General features: G+C 37.6%; 1 protein-coding gene across 4 annotated transcripts in view; it reads left to right on the forward strand.

Annotated features, from left to right (window-relative positions):
• Positions 1–18,545, forward strand: part of becn1 (beclin 1, autophagy related) — a 93,433-nt gene that overhangs the window by 67,075 nt on the left and 7,813 nt on the right. For all 4 annotated transcript variants that reach the window (XM_084135149.1, XM_084135147.1, XM_084135148.1 and 1 more), the window contains 5 exons: positions 8,363–8,499; positions 8,691–8,885; positions 10,727–10,873; positions 11,061–11,210; positions 14,975–15,035. In XM_084135149.1, coding sequence (XP_083991275.1) covers positions 8,363–8,499; positions 8,691–8,885; positions 10,727–10,873; positions 11,061–11,210; positions 14,975–15,035 — 690 coding nt within the window. The remainder of the gene's footprint in view (positions 1–8,362; positions 8,500–8,690; positions 8,886–10,726; positions 10,874–11,060; positions 11,211–14,974; positions 15,036–18,545) is intronic.

Consider the following 18,545-nt stretch of genomic DNA (forward strand, 5'->3'; position numbering starts at 1 on the left):
GGAATTCAATGGAATAGTCCGTAACCGATCTGTGGTCCTGACGTAGATCTGCTAATACTCTTGCTGCTTCCTTGCCTGCAACTGCCCTATCAAAAACTTTCTTGAGTTCGGTGCTGAAGGTCTGGAAAGACTCGAAACAGTCATGTCCCTGCTCCCAAACGGTGGTTCCCCACAGCGCCGCTTGTCCAGATAGTAGGATAATGACAAAAGCCACTTTAGATTCTTCAGTGGGAAATGATGAGTGCTGTAGGGCAAAAAACAATGAGCATTTTGTCAAAAATTACCGACATAGATGTGGCTCACCAGCATAGGCAGCAGGAGGAGGCAGACGGGGCTCCGGATTGTAGGCGGGGAGATCCGTGGGCGGAACAGCGGGTGGTGGATTAGGCGCAGTGGGCGCGTGGGCAGGCTCGACTCTAAGATGTTGCTGTTGCATGGTTAAATCAGATACTTGCGTCACCAAGGCCTGGATTGCTCGACCAAAAGCCGTGATTTGTTCGTCCTGTCGATCAAATCGAGCATTAATATTGTGAAGGGATTCTCTCAGTTCGTTTATACTCGCTGGATCCATAACGCGGGTCAGATCGTTATGTCAGGAAGCATACAACGGATCCAGTAGCGAGTCGAAATAAAGTTTATTGTAACAGTCAGTAGAACAAACAGAATAGCTGGCCAATAACGGGCACCCAGCAGGCCCTAGGAAACACGAGAACTGCAGAGTAGAATCCAAGCAGGGTAGAGGAGAAATGACGCGTCATGATAATCCTCAACACAGGCAGACCACAGCTCAGGCAGAAACGACAACAGGAGATCCGTGCAAACCGAGAGCAGGACCAGAAACTGCACAGAACAGAGATCAGCACAGGAACCAGCAAACCAAACGATCTGACACTGAACATGAGTAACACAGCCCTACATATAGGACTAATAAACGAGACACACCTGCGACTGATTTGATCGCTTGCCAGCGCAGCTGGCGCTGATAGGCAATCAGATCAGCGCAGTACACACAGAATGAGCAAGCAAACCCGCGAACCATGACACTGTGTCTTTAATTTAGAATACATACAAATGTAATTTACGTCTTTTAGTTTGTCGAGATTTAAAGCACCGTTTTTGAAGAGTGCGCATGTGCGAACGTGGTCTACTATGGAAGAACGAGCCTATGACTGAATCTGGAAATAAAGCAAAATAACTGAGAAAAATGAGAAATAGTCCTCAGATGTCATGTCTGTAATTTATAGCAAAACATCTAGCGTTAATTCGATCTCAAACAGATTCATTAAAAGAAGTTATTACTCCACCACGTGCGTGACGTCATAAACCAACGTGGTTGAACGACCACTTTTGCAACAATATAGTTTCAGGAAACAGTCGTGACTAGCTAGTTGATTTCTTCTACGCTGCATCGTACTATGGTAGTTAAGCAGCGAGTTACGTCGTTGTTCGGGAAACGCACCCCTGGTTGTAAGCTACATGTGACTGATGCTTAATTTTGTATTAAAATAAAATAACCAATGAAAAAAAATGTATTTAAAAAATTGTGTAGTGTCTTAAGTTTTCTGAATACTTTTAACAGCTTACAGTGCCGGTTTGTGCTGTAAAAATGTTTGTTTGTGCTGCTTCGGTTTTTTAGATATTAAAATAATTTTCTTTGGTCATTCTGAGGTCACGTTTGTGCTGTGTTGGGTTTTAAAATATCAGACATAGACAATGACGTCACCAGCCCCCCACACGCTCCAAATTCACCCAAAATAGATGCAATCGTTTGTGCTCCGTTTGTGCTGGTTTGTGCTGTAAAAAGTTTATTTTGTGCTGCATCGGGTTTTAAAATATTAATCATTGAATGTTTGGTCGATGACGCCACCAGCCCCCCCACATGCTTCAAATTCACCCAAAATATGCTCAATCGTTTGTGCCGGTTTGTGCTGTAAAACGTTTTGTTTGTGCTGCTTTGGATTTTTAGATATTAAAATTATATTTTTAGGTCATTCTGAGGTCACTCAGCCCCCCCACATGCTCCAAATTCACCCAAAATAGTCTCGTTCATTTGCTTCGTTTGTGCTGGTTTGTGCCGGTACAAATTTACTTTGTGCTGCGTCGGGCTTTAAAATATTATAGACATTAAATTATTGTTGATGATGTCACCAGCCCCCCACATGCTCCAAATTTACCCAGAATAGTCTTGCGTTTGTGCTGTTTTGTGCCGGTACAATTTTCGTTTGTGCTGCATCGGCCTTTAAAATATTAGACACTGAATGAAAGCGAATTATAGACGGTGACTTCACCAACCCCCCACCTGCATCTTCGTGAACGCGCCACAGAGAAATGCACATTTCATACATTAGCAGAGAGCAGTCTGGTTTATTTCGTTTTGAATTGTTCTGTTTAAAAGTAGACATGTCTGTGATGCAAGTAGGTGCTGAGTTTCGGTTCATTTATGAGACCAGCTGCAGTTCAGGCGCCTCCATGTCCTGATTATCTATTGTCTGATATAGGCCAATTTACTTCTTATTTGCCTATTAAATCCTGGCAATTGGTTGATGAAACATTGATTAAAATTAAGATACAATTAATACAAAACGAATTTCACCTTAAAGAAAGGCTTTGTGCTTTCTGTTTGAGGTCTCTGTGGAAGTTTTAAAGCAGTCTTTTAGTACCGCTTTCAGAGCGGTCTCGTCCGTAACGGAGAACTGTCACGTACGTAACATTGTTTTTTCCTCATAAATGCAATCACGAAAAATAAAATAAAATGAATAATTTATGTTCTGCGGAGAGCCAATGCTTCTTCATCCGGTGGGTAGTATTACTTTTGGTTTGCTCAGTGTAATTCATAGAATTACTAAAAAAAAATGTAACGCACATGCATGTCTAGGCTATTTCCCTCATATTAAATATAAAACGCATATTTTTCTAATCTCTGGACTCCTTTATTAAGGGAGTAGCCTATGGATAGGCCTATATAAACAGACGTTTCAATATATTGGTATTAAGTGCATTTTCTGATAATTTATATTTCAAGTTTTGACTTGCAAATGTCACGTCCATAACGCTGGAATTGACCAATTTTATAGAATTTATCCTCAACTATTTTTGTGGTGTAAGTCTATGTATTTTATAATGTTAACTTCAAATAATAATAATTTGAAGATGTGGTAGCATTGGATCTGGACGGGAAGGATAACTCTGGAGTTGGAAGGGGTGTGTCGCAATTCTGCCTTCTCACACCGAGACATCTGGATCTGAATGTCTGATCTGAGTGGATCTGATCCACACCGTGGATCTGAATGTCGGGATTTCGGTTTCATATCGCATATCGTTACAACCCTAGTCGTTTTAGAATATTAAGTTCTACTTCTGTAGTTACTGTGGTGAAAGTAACTCAAGTAATACAAGAGTAGCTAATGCATTACGATTCTGAGACAGCCTAATATTGTAAGGTAAATAATTACTTTTAAATAAAAGTATTAGTAACAAAGTATGCCTAATCTATAATGTATTACAGTTTGGAAGTAACTTGCACAACACTGTTGATATTGTGAAAAATGATTAGCCTATAAATAGCCTATATATTTTCTGTTTTAATATAATTAAAATGTAATTTATTCCTGTAATGTCAAAGCTGAATTTTCTGTATCATTACTCCAGTTTTCAATGTCACATTATTCTTTAGAAATCATAAGATGTTGATTTTGTGCTCAATTATTATTGGTGCTCACTGCAGTTAAGAAAGGCTCTTATTTTTTATAAAAAATTTTTTTATGTTTAATATTTTTTTGTGGAAACCGTGATAATTTTTTCACTTTTGATTAATTTAATGCGTCCTTGCTAAATAAAATTATTATTATTTTATATACTAACCAAAACCTCTGAATGGTTGTATATCTTGGTTTCCAGAAAAAAAAGAACAATATTAAGCAGCACATTAGAGCTGTTAGAGCATCAAATTATTTGTGCATTGGTGCACATAGTTTATTGGTGATTATTTTAAAACCCGATGCAGCATAAAATAAACTTTTTACAGCACAAACGGAGCACAAACGAACGAGCCTATTTTGGGTGAATTTGGAGCATGTGGGGGGGTGGGGGGTGGGGGGGCTGAGTGACCTCAGAATGACCAAAAAATATTATTTTTATATCTAAAAAACCGAAGCAGTTTTCAACCTCAAATGTAACATTGGATCTGTACATCCGCATCGGGGGAATAACATTATAATCTTGTTCACGGTAGAGAAAGATGCATGTAGGCTACACAGGAAAAGTAACCGTGAAGACACTGAATTTAACATAAACAGCCATAATAATCACAAATACACTTAAATTGCTGTAAATTACTTTTATGAATGAATGGCTTGTTCTAACTGTTGCTGGTCTTCGTCAACAACATGCGCTTTTGCACCACCTGCTGGTGAGGTCGACTAACAGCAGATGGAGAGTATGCTCGGCAATCTACTGCTTTTCCTGCAGTTCCTGGATGTCAACATAGAATTTTCTGTCGAATTTGAACCACTGAATTTGTGGAAGCGAATTTGCAAAGCGAAATAAAATGGACCGAAAATTGCCCGTTGAATATTATAGGTTGTATTTTTAAACAGTTTGAATATTTTTGAAGTGAAATACGAAAGGTGAATATGGATTATTGAATTCTTAATAATGAAAATGTGTTTGAAATGTTTTGAATTGAAATATTCACATCTTAAATATTCAACCATGCTGAATTTCAGCCCATAAAAATGCAAGCCCTAAAAATACAATGCATTAAAATGCAAGCATGGTTAATGCAATGCATTTTTTTTTTTCAAGTAGTGCAATTCAACAGGCTTTTCTTGTTTCAAAAACATTTGGCATTATTTTACTTTATTTTACATTATTGTACTTTTACACCCCAGGGTTGAAGCTCAAATTACGTTCCACACATACAGAAGTTCTGCTTGTGCAGTGATTAAAACAGCACTATATTCGTTCGGTGCACATGCATACCTAACCGAAAGACCCATACCAAAAACTGTTGTTACGAATATGTGTATCATTACACTACTATACAGTATTGTAAGTGTTCGTGTCATTGTTTTGCTGCAGGTTGGTCAAATGTTCCACTTTTCACCATAAAAACTTAAAGGGGTCATATAATGGTACATTCACTTTTACAAGTTGATTGTACTGAAATGTGTGTTGGCAGTTCCTGTACACAACCATCATAAAATGATAAAAATCCATCCAGTGTTTTTTTTTTTTAATCTCCTTATATGTTTTCCCCTCTCTCAAATCAAGCCTTTCGACCTAGTTACGCCACACGGTCGGACGCCCCTCCCACGACTGTTGATTGACAGCAGCGTTTCAACACAGACCCGCCCTCGCTCGTGAGCGAGCTGTCTGTCATCACAGTCCGCGCAACAGCAATGCTTTCATGTTTGTGCAAATCATTTCACCAGACTGCTTTATAATGAGAACATTGAAAAAGGTATTAGCTCCTGTCTGAGTATGTGTTGTTTATGTGCCTAATGACTGTCATAGTCTCACAGACCGGTTATTTTTAAAACAGATCAGTAAAATGTTAGTGCTTCAGCCCTGACAGTTGTACCTAACACTGCATAGATAACGTTACGCATCACTGACAAGCCTACATTTACCGGAAAAAAGTTTTTCATGACCATTAGCTGTAACATCAATCTGTCAATGAACTAAGGTATACATCAGTAAACACATAGCGTTCGTATCTTCTCACTACTCTACCCTGCCAGTACATACAAAGATAGATCAAAGTGACATTACGTTAACCAACCATTCAGAAACGTCCTGTTTTCCAACTCCGGTTCAAATTGATACGGTTGCACAGTGTCCTCAGAGACTCCCGCTGCCATTCTTCAAAATATAACGTTACCCTCAACTGTTGTCAAGGCAACACTCCACGTGTGTTGTTGTGGCAAAACGCCCACAGAACAGAGGGGTGGGGTGAGCAAAGCTCATTATCATTTAAAGACACAATGCACTTAAACGGCGTACTGAAAACAGAGCTGATTTTGACCAGGTAAAATGAGTGTTTTCTTACAATACTAATGATCATTTTTAATTAAAGTTTATTACAAACTTTTAATTTAGACCCTAAAGAATCATATTAGCTTGTACAAAAATGGCATTATATGACCCCTTTAAAAAGTGCTTTCTGACTTAGGTGAAGGTCTTTGCCAAAATCCATCTTCATTTCATAATGCATCTTAAACACACAAATGCAAAGTTTAACGTGCAATTAACTCAGCAAAACAAATGTTTATTTTTTTGTATAATGTAACTGCAAACACCAAATACTCTGTTATCCTCAGAAGAAATGGAAACATCTCCATCAGTTCCTCAGTGACTTGATTGCTTCTGAAACATTTAGTCTTTTCCTATGTTTTCTACAACCTAATTTCCAGAAAAGTTGGGAAATTTTGTAAAATGCAATAAAATCAAGAATCTGTGGTTTGTTAATTCTCTTGAACCTTTATTTAACTGAAAAAAAATATGTATTTCCAATGTTTTCACTTACCAACTTAACTGTATTTTGTAAATATAAACATATTTAGATTTTGATGGCTGCAACACACTACAAAAAAGTTTGGACAGAGGTATATTTACCACCATCACCTTTCCATTTAATTACACTTTTTAATTGTTCGGAAATTGAGGATACTAATTGTTGCATTTTTGCAAGTGGAATTATTGCCCAATCTCACCTGATACAAGACAGCTTCTCAACAGTCCATGGTTGTCGTTATCTCATTCTCCTTTTCATGATGGGCCATACATTTTCAATAAGTAACAGATCGACTGCAGGCAGGTCAGTCAAGCAAATCCACTCTATGGTGTAGAGTTTCTGCAAAACCACTCTGTTGTAGCACGTGCAGAATGAAGCCTAGCATTGTCCTGCTTCCCAGGAAAGATGTCATCTTGATGGCATTAAAAGTCTCTGTATAATCCCAATATAGGCCTCTACGTCAGTGGTACCTTCACACACATGCAAGTCACCCATGCCGTTTGCACTGATGCACCCCCATACCATGACAGATCTTTGCTTTTGCACCCGTCACAGATTAAAGTGTGATTGGTATCTTTCGTCTTTGGGACTGAGAACTTAGTGTCAGTTTTTCCCAAAAGCAAGCTGAAATGTGGACCATAGCACACAATTCCACTGTCTTTTGGGCCATATGAGATAAACTCAGGCCCAGAGAACACAGCAGCATCTCTGCATAGAATTGATTTATAGATTTCTCCTTGCGTAACAGAGATTCAAGTTGCATTTCTTGATGCAGTGGCAGACTGTGTTAAGTGACAATAGTTTTCCAAAGTTTTTTTTTTTTTTTTGCCTTTGTCTTTGTCCCTCTTTTGGAGTGTTGCATCCATTAAAATCAAAATGTGTTTATTTAGAAAATACATTTAATTTGGTCAGTAGAAACTTTGGAAATCTATTCTTTGTGCTTTTGAATTTCTTGATTTTATTGCATTTTACAAAATGTCCCAAATTTTATGCAAATCAGGTTGTAGGTTCAATACAATCCATAGTACAAAGAAAAGTAAATTGGACTATGACATGAACTTTTGCCAGCATTATTGATCAATCCACAGCAGTTTTTTATTAATAGATTTGAGGGATTCATGCCAGAAGAAAAAAAGAAAAAAAACTAAAACTAAATCAAGACCTGGACAATACAGTAAACCACCTTTCTTTTTTTTTGCTTCTTCAAATAAACATGTAAGTCATCAAAGACAAGGTTTGTCTGACGAGACCCTTGTTTTCCCAGCTGTTAATCTCAAACTAACGTCCATAACAGTTGGAGTTTAAAATGCGGTGTATGCAAGCTCTGTAATCACTTGTGCAAAAAGCATGTGCCTGAAATGCGGTGCAATTTATGTCTCTGCGGAATTATCAGCGTAGCATAGTTACACGTTCAAGTTGTTTGGTGTTTATGGTGATTATTTCATGTACCCGTTTAATAGACACATAGAATCATTAAATGACACATGAGCCTGTTACTCATCAGTGTAAGAGCTGTATGGCGTCTTTTGACATGACAGCTGAAGAACTTTCAATCATGCTTGTTAATGTGTTAATTAAATAGCAGACTAATAAAACATTCATTAATAAATAGATAAAACATATAGCTTAAAGAGATACATTTCTAATAAAGCTATTAAACATGCAAAAATTTAGTTTATTTTATTCAGGAATGAAACTTGTGCTAGGGGTATAATTTGTAGAACCTTTCTGGCATAAAGGTTTTTTTGGAACTCTAGGGTAGAACCCTGTTCAAGCAGTATAGGTTGGGTGAAGTAGATGGATGTATCAGAATAGATCCTTCTTTCTGTATGTGTGTTTTTCCTGTAGGTGACAAGCGATCTGTTTGACATCATGTCTGGTCAGACAGATATTGATCACCCACTGTGTGAGGAATGCACTGACACACTCCTGGACCATCTCGACACACAACTCAACATCACTGAGAATGAGTGCCAGAATTACAAGTTAGTATCACTCTCGCTCAAAACATGTCAAGTAACAAACAACTGTTTTTCTTTCTTTTTCTGTGAGTTGGATGTGTTAATTTTCTTGTGCTAGGGTTTGTATCATTATTTTTGTCATTAAACCTTTTTAGTCAATACATGATTGACATCATTGACTCCAATGGGTCACTCAATTGGCTTTGAATTGTCAGGAGCTGTTTAGAGTTGCTGTCTCAGCTACCAAAAGAGGAGGAGGCCAGTCTACTGAATGCACTGCAGCAGTTGAAACAAGAAGAGGAATCTTTGATCCAGGAACTGGAGAGCATTGAGGGTCAGCGTGAAGCTGTGGCAAAAGAGCTGGCCGAGGGACGAAACTACAGCCAGCTGATGGACACAGAAGAACTTCAGTACATATGAATTAGAATATTTACAATGGAGTCATATTCTTTTTTTATTATAATGGGGGAATCCCAGTTCCCTAGGGCAATGCTAGCATTTAGTATGTGAGAGGGACACAACTACAGCACAACTGCTGTTGTCCTCCTTTACAGCCTCTTTGCAAAGCTTGTACAGTGTGTGCAGAATTATTAGGCTCGTTGATTTTCTGATCTTTTTTTTTTACAGGCACCAATTTTTTTGAATTTTACCAATTCCAAACCACATTAATCTTAACTACTATTCATTTTGTATTTAATCATTTATAAGTGAGATATAATTGTTCATGAAGGCTGGAAATGAAAAACGCCTTATATTCAGGTGTGCAGCATTATTAGGCACGTTTTCTTTTACTGATAAAATAAGCCAAAAAGATAGACCGATTGGGAGTGACTCTTGAAGGACCAGCATCACATCCTCTTGTAACACTGTTTGAAGAATTCATCTTCCAGAATCTGGCAGTAAGTTTTGGGAGTTCATTTTAGTCCATCTCCTACCCTGAAGTCCATTTTGCAGAGGTGGACTAAAAATGAACCCCCAAAACTTACTGCCAGATTCTGGAAGATGAATTCTTCAAACAGTGGTACAAGAGGATGTGGTGCTGGTCCTTCAAGAGTCACTCTCAATCTGTCTGTCTATAAAGCAAAAAAATATATATATATTTTACTACACTTCAGCTTATGATTCTTATCATTAATTTTTTAGGGTCTTATTCTTTTAGGATAAGATCTTTTAGGGTCATTTTTTAGGATTCTTTACCTAACCCAGTGGTTCCCAAACCTGTCCTGAAGGCCCCCCAACACTGCACGTTTTCTTTGTCTCCCTAATCAAACACACCTGATTCAACTCATCAGCTCAATTAACCCATGTGATAATGAGCTGATGAGTTGAATCAGGTGTGTTTGAGTAGGGAGACAAAGAAAACGTGCAGTGTTGGGGGGCCTTCAGGACAGGTTTGGGAACCACTGACCTAACCTAAGTCTTTGAGATCCTGACACCTTGCACTTCTGGAGACTCCAGGTAGGTTGCAGTTCTGAAAAATTGTGGCCCTGGAGACTAATTGGTTCCTGATGATTCCACACTTAATTCTTCACCTTAATTCTTAATTCTTTTGCAATTAACGTGTCTTTTCTTCTCCACCTGTTTTTGTCTGACCCTGCTGACCCAATGAGCATTTCACTGTCCAATGTTCATGCCTTAACTGCAATTTCTAGTATTGCATTAGTATTGCATCCTTCTCATGGGCATAATAATAATATTTGACTTTCCAGTCTGAGTTAAATCTCTTTTTTGGCTTATTTTATCTGTAAAAGAAAACGTGCCTAATAATTCTGCACACCTGAATATTAGCCATTTTTCATTTCCAGCCTTCATGAACAATTATATATCACTTATAAATGATTAAATACAAAATAAATAGTAGTTGTTATTAAGATTAATGAGGTTTGGAATTGGTAAAATGGACCAAAAAAAAAATATATGATCAGAAAATCAACAATAATTCTGCAAACACTGTATTGTGAAACATTCATAATGCAGTCCTTGCTCAAATTTACTGCTCAAACTGTCAAGATAAGATTGAAATCAGGTGAAGTTGAAGTTAGCCATTTTAAATCTAAAACATGTCATATACAGTACAATATAATTTAAGTTGTTACAGCATTTTTGTAGTGCATTGACCATGTTTTTTCGAGAAAAAGAAAAAAAGTTCCTCTTAAATACTTTTTAACTTTTTTTTTTTTTTTTTTTTTTTTTTTTTTTTTTTTTAGTTTCCAGGTAAATACATTTTGTCATCTTTGTTTGTTTGTCTCAGGTATCAGAAGGAGTACTGCGAGTTTAAGAGACAGCAGCTGGAGTTGGATGATGATCTTAAGAGTGTGGACAATCAGATGCGTTACTGTCAGATTCAGCTAGACAGACTCAAGAAGACCAACGTGTTCAATTCCACCTTTCATATCTGGTTTCATATCTCTTTATAAAAACCTGTTTTAATTAATATTTTAGGAACAAGTTTCAGCATCAAAACAGAAATATATGCACATTGAATAAGCCGATAATTTATATGTATTTATATGCAAAACTGAATTGGTTAAAATTATGCATATAAACATTTTAAGTTTTCTTTTTTCTTTTTTTTTCTTTCTCAGGCACAGTGGGCAGTTTGGAACAATAAATAACTTCCGCCTGGGCAGATTACCCAGCGTACCAGTGGAATGGAATGAAATTAATGCAGCCTGGGGTCAAACTGTACTTCTGCTGCATGCGCTTGCAAACAAGATGGGACTTTGCTTTCAGAGGTGCTTGGATAAGAAACATTTTTTACTAGATAGATAAAGCTTGTGTAAAAATTATGTCTTGTCTGAAAGTTTCAAATACTTTTAAAAGCTTGAAGTTTTTACGTCAAGACAAACAGCAAATAAGTCAAAAATCAGACCGACCAATTTAGTCTACATTAGACCACATCAAACTGCATTAGACCTCAGCAGACCTTTAAGAATCACATTCAGATCCCATTAAACCTCTTCAGACACAATTAGAGGGCATTTACACATGGTCTTTTCATGAACGCTAATTAGTCTAATCAGTAAAAACGCATGAAAATGATTAGTGTAACGCTTCGTTATGAAACCCAAAGCACATCAGACTTTAAATGCGTTCCCAAATGCACATTATTGAAAAGCCAAACGAACAGCACATGCAGAAACTGAGTTTGTGTGGAGCAGCATTTACTATGAACAGAGTCACTCCGAGGCGCTGGAAGAATCATGTAACTTGTCCTGTCGGAGTGTAAAAAATTTACTGTAAAACCTGCAGCGCATGTATAAATTTAATTGAATCATAGTGTTTGTGATTTCACAATAGCACAAAACCATTTAAAAATCCCAATGTGGCTTAAATATATTGTGCAGCCTTAGAATACGGTCTAATAATGTGGTTCATGCTGCTCTTCCATGGATTGCACCACTTACAGCATTTTGCCAGTTAATCAACATGGGAAAATTTAAATTGAGAAGTCGAGCGCTCAAATTTAATCGAGGAATCGTGAAAGCCCCAAATTAATCATCTTATAATGAACTTCTGCAATAATTAATTATTGCCTAATAACTATTAACATGTTTGCGGATACCATTTAATTATTATAATTACAATAATTATAATTATCTCATATACCGGTAATTTCCATGATTATACCTGCACGTAGACACTAGGGCGCTTTTTGCCCAAAAGTCTTGCAGCTTTTATGAGAACGGGCTGGAAAAAGTGGCCTCTCAATTGTCTCCTAGGATTCCGGCGGAAGTCGCACAGAAGTCTGGAAGTGCCATGCCTTGGACATCTCACAGGCAGGATTATCGCACACTGGTCACGTCATTCTTTAATCACGTTCTCAAGTTCAAGGTGGCAGTCAATAACAGTGAATCTAATCTCCAAAAGTTCACTTAAAAAAATAATTAAAGTAGTATCAATGGAATGGAAAAGTTTTGTTATAGTGCCACCTATGGTCTGATCTCCATAAAAATGTGCGTGCTTGTTTAGGATCATATTTCGCATGAGCTCACCTAAAGTAAAGTATAGCATTTTCGTTTTGGATTTATAGGCTTTTGAGTATATTTTGCCATGCCTAATTTCTAAATGACTAAATGTTACAGATATCCAGAGGGTAAAGTTCAACAATTGTTTTTATGATTATTGGCCTAGAGAGTTTAGAGAATTTTACTGCAGTGGTTTTATTGAGGTTAAGTGAAAAACCTAGGACTAGTTTGCAAAAGTATTTTTATTTTTTTATTCTCAAATATTTAATGAACGATTCGATTGACAGCAGTGGTCCAAGAGGCAAAGTTGCTCAGAAAGATGAGTTCTGCCATATGGTATGAATGTCATGGGCATGTGTGGAAAATGTGTGAAAAATCACGTGATATACAATCCTTTTTATGCACTTGAAAAGCGCGAAGACACCCTCGGTGGCCGGTTTCTTTCTAATTTCTCACAGGCCTCTAAGGTCGTGATTCAAACAGGATCAGTGAGTTTCGTTTCCAATCGGCCTCCGTTTACCTTCTCTGACAACCGCTCGATCTTCACTGGTCGATTGCGGCAGTGTTTTTCAAAAAACATGAACGTTGTATGCCTTGGTGAACATTGTAGACGGGGGGTGGCTACTAACATCCCTCAAACATTCAAGTCTCTATGACTTACTGCTTGGTCTGCCTGATCACTTTTAGGGGAGAATGCTGATCCTTGGAAATTCTAACAATTACAATAGGGTTTCTAAACTAAAAACAGTGCAAACGGAAATAGAATGGGTGATCTATATTATTTCTCTATATGAAACTCTATATTATTCAAGCCACAAAAACAAACCTGTTACTGAAAAATGCACTATACACAATCTTCTCGGGTGAAGTCAATACATACATATATTTGTTCCAATTTGTTGTATTTTAATGGAAATAATGTGACGCTCTGGCACGGCATGATTTTGAACAGCTGGAGTCATAGTTGGGCACTGCGGACTGACGTTGAGTGGTGCTGCTGTTGTGCATACAGTCATAGAAAACAATGTGTTTGAATTTTAAAGACACGCCGCTGCACTGTTTTTCTGTCAGAGTGCGACCCTCTTTGTGCTTTGTTTTTCCAATGTTTGAGACTCCTTTTATGGGTAGAGCTCTGATAGCGATGCCATGCAAAGTGATAGAATATAATTTATGAATCATATCCTGCCAAATTTTTAAGTGTGTTGATATGCCTTACCCACCATGGTGGATTTTCATCCCTCATTTGACTGGTTGGCAGGTGTTAATTTCAAACCCTGATGCTAAAATAATGTAACACATGCAGTCATGTGAAAAAGTAAGTACACCCTCTTTGAATATATTGTTTTACGCATTAGTACATAATAAAAAAAAAATGTCTGGTCATTAGCGGGTCCTAAAATTAGACAAATACACCCTCAGATAATATATATCAAACATATTACAATGTGTCATTATTTGTTTAACAAAAATAAAGAGGTCTTTTTCTTAGTTCTTTTTCTTTTCTACTTAGTGAAACAAAGTAGACCCTATAATTCAGTAGCTTTTAAAATCAACTTTAGCAGCAATAACTTGAAGTAATAATTTTCTGTATGACTATCAGTCTCTCACATTATTAATATGGTATTCATTTTGGACCATATTTTTTTCTGTGCCCATGCTAACAGATTAGAGCATTCAAACTGCATAAGGATGTGTCATGGCCAGAACGCTGCAGGATCTGTGCCATGCAGCGATCGTTATTCATTATTATTAGTCAATTTTTGCTATGCAGCACACGCTGAATTAAAGTGATAGTGCATTGTTCATGGTCAAACTAAACCTGGATTAAAAAGAAAAAGCACATTGAGATCCACACCACTTGCTACTCTTCCCACTTGGGATCTGACATTAACACTGACACTGCTGAAAGCCCTAAGGGTCCACCCTATAGTGCTTTCTTTCAAGGCAATGCTGCTAATGGCTTTGGCTTCTGTGAAGTGTGTGAATGACGTGCTGAAAAGTGCTCTCAACAATTTTTGGAGCAGAGGTCATAATGCTATCTTCCCCAGTAATATTTACAACCCCATTTCCAGAAAGGTTGGGACATTTTGTAAAATGCAATAAAATCAAGAATATGTGGTTGGTTAATTCTCTTGAACCTATATTTAACTGACAAATGTACAAAGAAAATAATTATATTTTTTCACTGGCCAAATTAATTGTATTTTATAAATATAAAAACATTTTGATGGCTGAAACACACTTTAAAAAAAGTTGGGACAGAGGCAAAATAAAAGTGAAAAGATATCAGAAAATTCAAGTTAAACTGTTTTGATAAATGTAGCTTGAAAGCTTTAGACATTCCAGACCTATTTGGCCTCTTATTAGCTCGAATTACAAACATGTAGTACATCAGAAATAGAAAGGAGCACCTATTTACCGTCGGCAACACAATGCATCCAGTGTAAGCAGCATAATATCCAAGCCATTGTGAAGCCTACACGATTAACGTAATTTATACAGATTTCTCATATGTTTTGTTCTCTTTGTAGATATCGACTAGTTCCTTATGGAAACCATTCATATTTGGAATCTCTCACAGATAAGTCGAAGGTAAGTGCCACATTTAAACTTTATTAATATATAATAATATAAAATAAAAAATATTTTAGTTTTTGAGCACCTGGTAAATGGATTCTTTGGTGAATACAACAGTGGCCTTGGACTTTATAAGTAGTATAAAGTGTAATAGGATGGTTTGCGAGAGAGTACTGTTGTAAAGTTTTTTCTTGTTCGAAGCAGAAGACCAGTGAGACAGTTGGGATCGCGTTCAACAGAAGTTATTCTTTATTGAGAACTCCTCTGTACGCGGCTGTAGAAACGTCCAACATGATCTAATCTAACATAACTTTACATGGTATCTTATAGGCATTTTAGGAGGAGGGACTTTTGGGGGTGGAGACAAATTCAAACAAAGCATGTAAATGAGTATACAGGTTAAGGTAACACCCTAGACTTAGGGTCTAGCCAATCCTAATTCAATCAGCATAAGGCTCCAAGGGCCATTTGGGTCCGAAAGCCATTTGCAGAACAAAAGGTGAGATTCTCAGTGAATCATTCGTGTGCTAATCCCATCAGTTCTGAGTGATACTGGGACTCAAAGAGCCATTAAAGAGAAAACAGGAAAGGCAACTTTGCTGAGCAGAATCATTATCTTACCCTTAAACACTAAATACAATATTCTTTACCGTGATGTTATGTAAGGAAGCATATTTGAAATAGATTCTTAAATTTGAATCCTTCAGTCCCCTCTTTGAGAGTTCTTAAAAACTCTCACAAAAATACAAATTTAGACACATAAAGTTCATTCTTGTAACTGGTGTAAGTTACAGGCACATATAACTTGCTCTGTGTTGTTCATCTGTAATTGCATGCTGACTCAGAAACAAAACATGCAATTTAGGGTCCGTGAATTTTCTGCATTGTGTATTTTTCATTTTCTTTTATGGTTGGAACTCATTTTCTTGTGAACAAGTTTCTGAACCATGAAGAATTATCTTCAGTCATCTGGTGTGTATTTTTGTTGAAAGATCAAGATTGCTTGTTGGTTAACTTGACATTAACCCGGTGCAGCACTCATGTAATGGTGCAGGCTTGTAGTCTTGATCATGTCGATGGATGACTGAAGGTTTCGTATGTCTCTGCGTTGTGTATTTTTCTTCTGTGTTGGTTGGCTCTGCAGTGGGTCTAGTTGTTTTCTTGAGGTTGTGGCTTCATATGCAGGTGAGACGGTCGTTGCATATGGATCTCGAAAAAAAAGCCATCAAGTTTTATTTCCACACTGTAAGACAGAAAACAGAAAAACAGAGAGCAGTATTTCTTCAAAACACTACGGTTGTAGCAGTTTAAACACTATGGTTCTATCGTTTTCAGAGTCTACTGTTGTTGTTTCATTCTTTCCCTATTTCTTAATTTATTTGACACCTATGGACCAGTGAGGTAAGGATGGACTAAATCGGGAAAGGCCTATGAGGTAGTGTCTTCACCCTGGGTTCACCCCCGAACGCCTGTTGCGTCAGTTCTTCCCAGGGCTCCTCACTGTCCGTGTCCTATTCTGTCCCTGTGTTGTGTACACACTGTACAGTGTGTGAGAAAATTGGCACATTTCCATTCTCCAGTGAAACATCAGTCCTAATAAACATCATTAACAGAGGATGGTGTCTGATTGTAGTGTTCTGCAATAACATTTACGGCTGTGAGTATACTGAATGTCCCCCAAAAAAAGGCTGTGACAGTCAATAAGTCTTTCATCTTTGTTGTGAGTTACTGGGGAGATTAAGCACTCACAGCCTAAATGGTTAACACCGTATCAAGTTGCCCCACGAGTTTAACGAGGAGGGGAGGGGCTGCTTCAGAATATCAAGCAGGCTAAGCAGAAGCTGGTTAACCTTGTTAACTTGTCTTAAGTTATTTTTGTTTTTTCTACATTCTTTTCCAAAATGTCCGTGCTTGCCACAGTAAGAACAACTGGCTTCTCTAGGACTTTTGCGTTTCTTTGGCTTCTCTGAGTTGACCTTAAAAGAAGCTGCTGCAATTTTTACTCTTGCCTTTACATCAGAGTCTCTTTCCCAAGTAGCTAACTTGTCCAAGTTGCTTTGCAGGGTTCTACTGGACCATGTTAGTTCTAAGTAAGGCAAGGCCTTTTTATGTTCTGACAGAAGACCCTGAAACCATGCGCGAACTAGGGGACCATTATCACCTAGCACCTGCTCTGAAGTGTCAGCGATTCCGCTGTAAGCGGCAGCGGTCTGGCAAAATCTTTCTGTGTACTCACAAACAGTTTCCCCCTTCTTCTGTACACAATTGGTAATTTTCGACCAATCGATTTTGGGTCCTAAGATATTCTTTAGGATTTTCAAAACACCTTCTCTCAAATCGCCTTTACTGACATGTTGCAGTTCGGAAGTAACAGCAGACTCAAAATTGTTGAATTCAGATTCAGTTAGAATTTGTGACATCAGCTGTGTGACTTCCGGCAACGACATGTCGTAAAGACGCATTTTGCTGAACAATGCTCTTCTAAATTCAGAAAAATTTGTACGTGCTGAGGGTAAACTCTGGGAGAGTCTATCTATATCCTTAGGACCTAAAGATGTTTTGGCAACCGTTTGTATTTGGACAACAGAAGAGTTCGGAGTAACACTTTCAGTTCCCCGAGATCTTCTCCTAGCCCCACAAACCTGCACTGAATCTACAGGCTGATCAGTTACTGATTGGATGGCTACATTTGTTTCAACGAAAGCTTTTAAGTCAGGATAATTGTTATCAGGCTGACTAACTTCTTCCACATCAGTTTTTTCTGCATCTTTGTTGCGGTTTACTTTCTTAGTCAACAAAGATATTCTAGCATGGAGCTCTTTGATCTGTTTCTCTAGCTCAGAGTTGCGCTTAGACTGTTCTGTAGCTAGGGTTAAACCGAATTCTCTGTGACAGAAGATAATGCCTTTGACACTGTTCTTGCGAATACTTTCTCCTAGTACCTTTTTACAATCTTCGATTGACCAAACTTTGCCTGGATCAATGCTAAATTTCTTTGTTAAATTCAATCTGACTTCCTCAGTCACGATTGAGTCCATGTGCTCTGATAACAAAGACTTAAATTCACTATCTGTCCAAAAAGGTGTAATCTGTCTAGTACTTTTCCTAAACATTTTGTGAATTTCTGTTACCACAAACAAAACACACACACAAAAAAAACTTCTCTCTACTGTCTTGCAAACAGAGGGTACAATCTTATTAGCACATGAGGCTAAATCTAATTCTAAAGCTAATTCTCTAGCTTACAGATAGGTCTTCTCTAGCAAGAGCATACACACAATATTAACATGTAACTGTTAATCTTCCCTGTCAACAACAGGGGGTAAATTTCATCTCTAAAAGAAAAACTTTTTAGAGGCTCATCTTTAGTTAACCAAACTCTACAGCTGTTTGTTAACTTCTTCTCTGAACGACGCAGAGGAAAACAATTGTACTGGTCTGCATTGGTTCTTTTGAATAGAGTAGCACTCACCAACCCTTGGTTGTAAAAGAAGATTCAGACTGGAAATCTTTGTTCAGCTGGAA

This window comes from Abramis brama (assembly GCF_963993115.1).
Source record: "Abramis brama genome assembly, chromosome: 14".
In the NCBI taxonomy this organism is placed as follows: Eukaryota; Metazoa; Chordata; class Actinopteri; order Cypriniformes; family Leuciscidae; genus Abramis; species Abramis brama.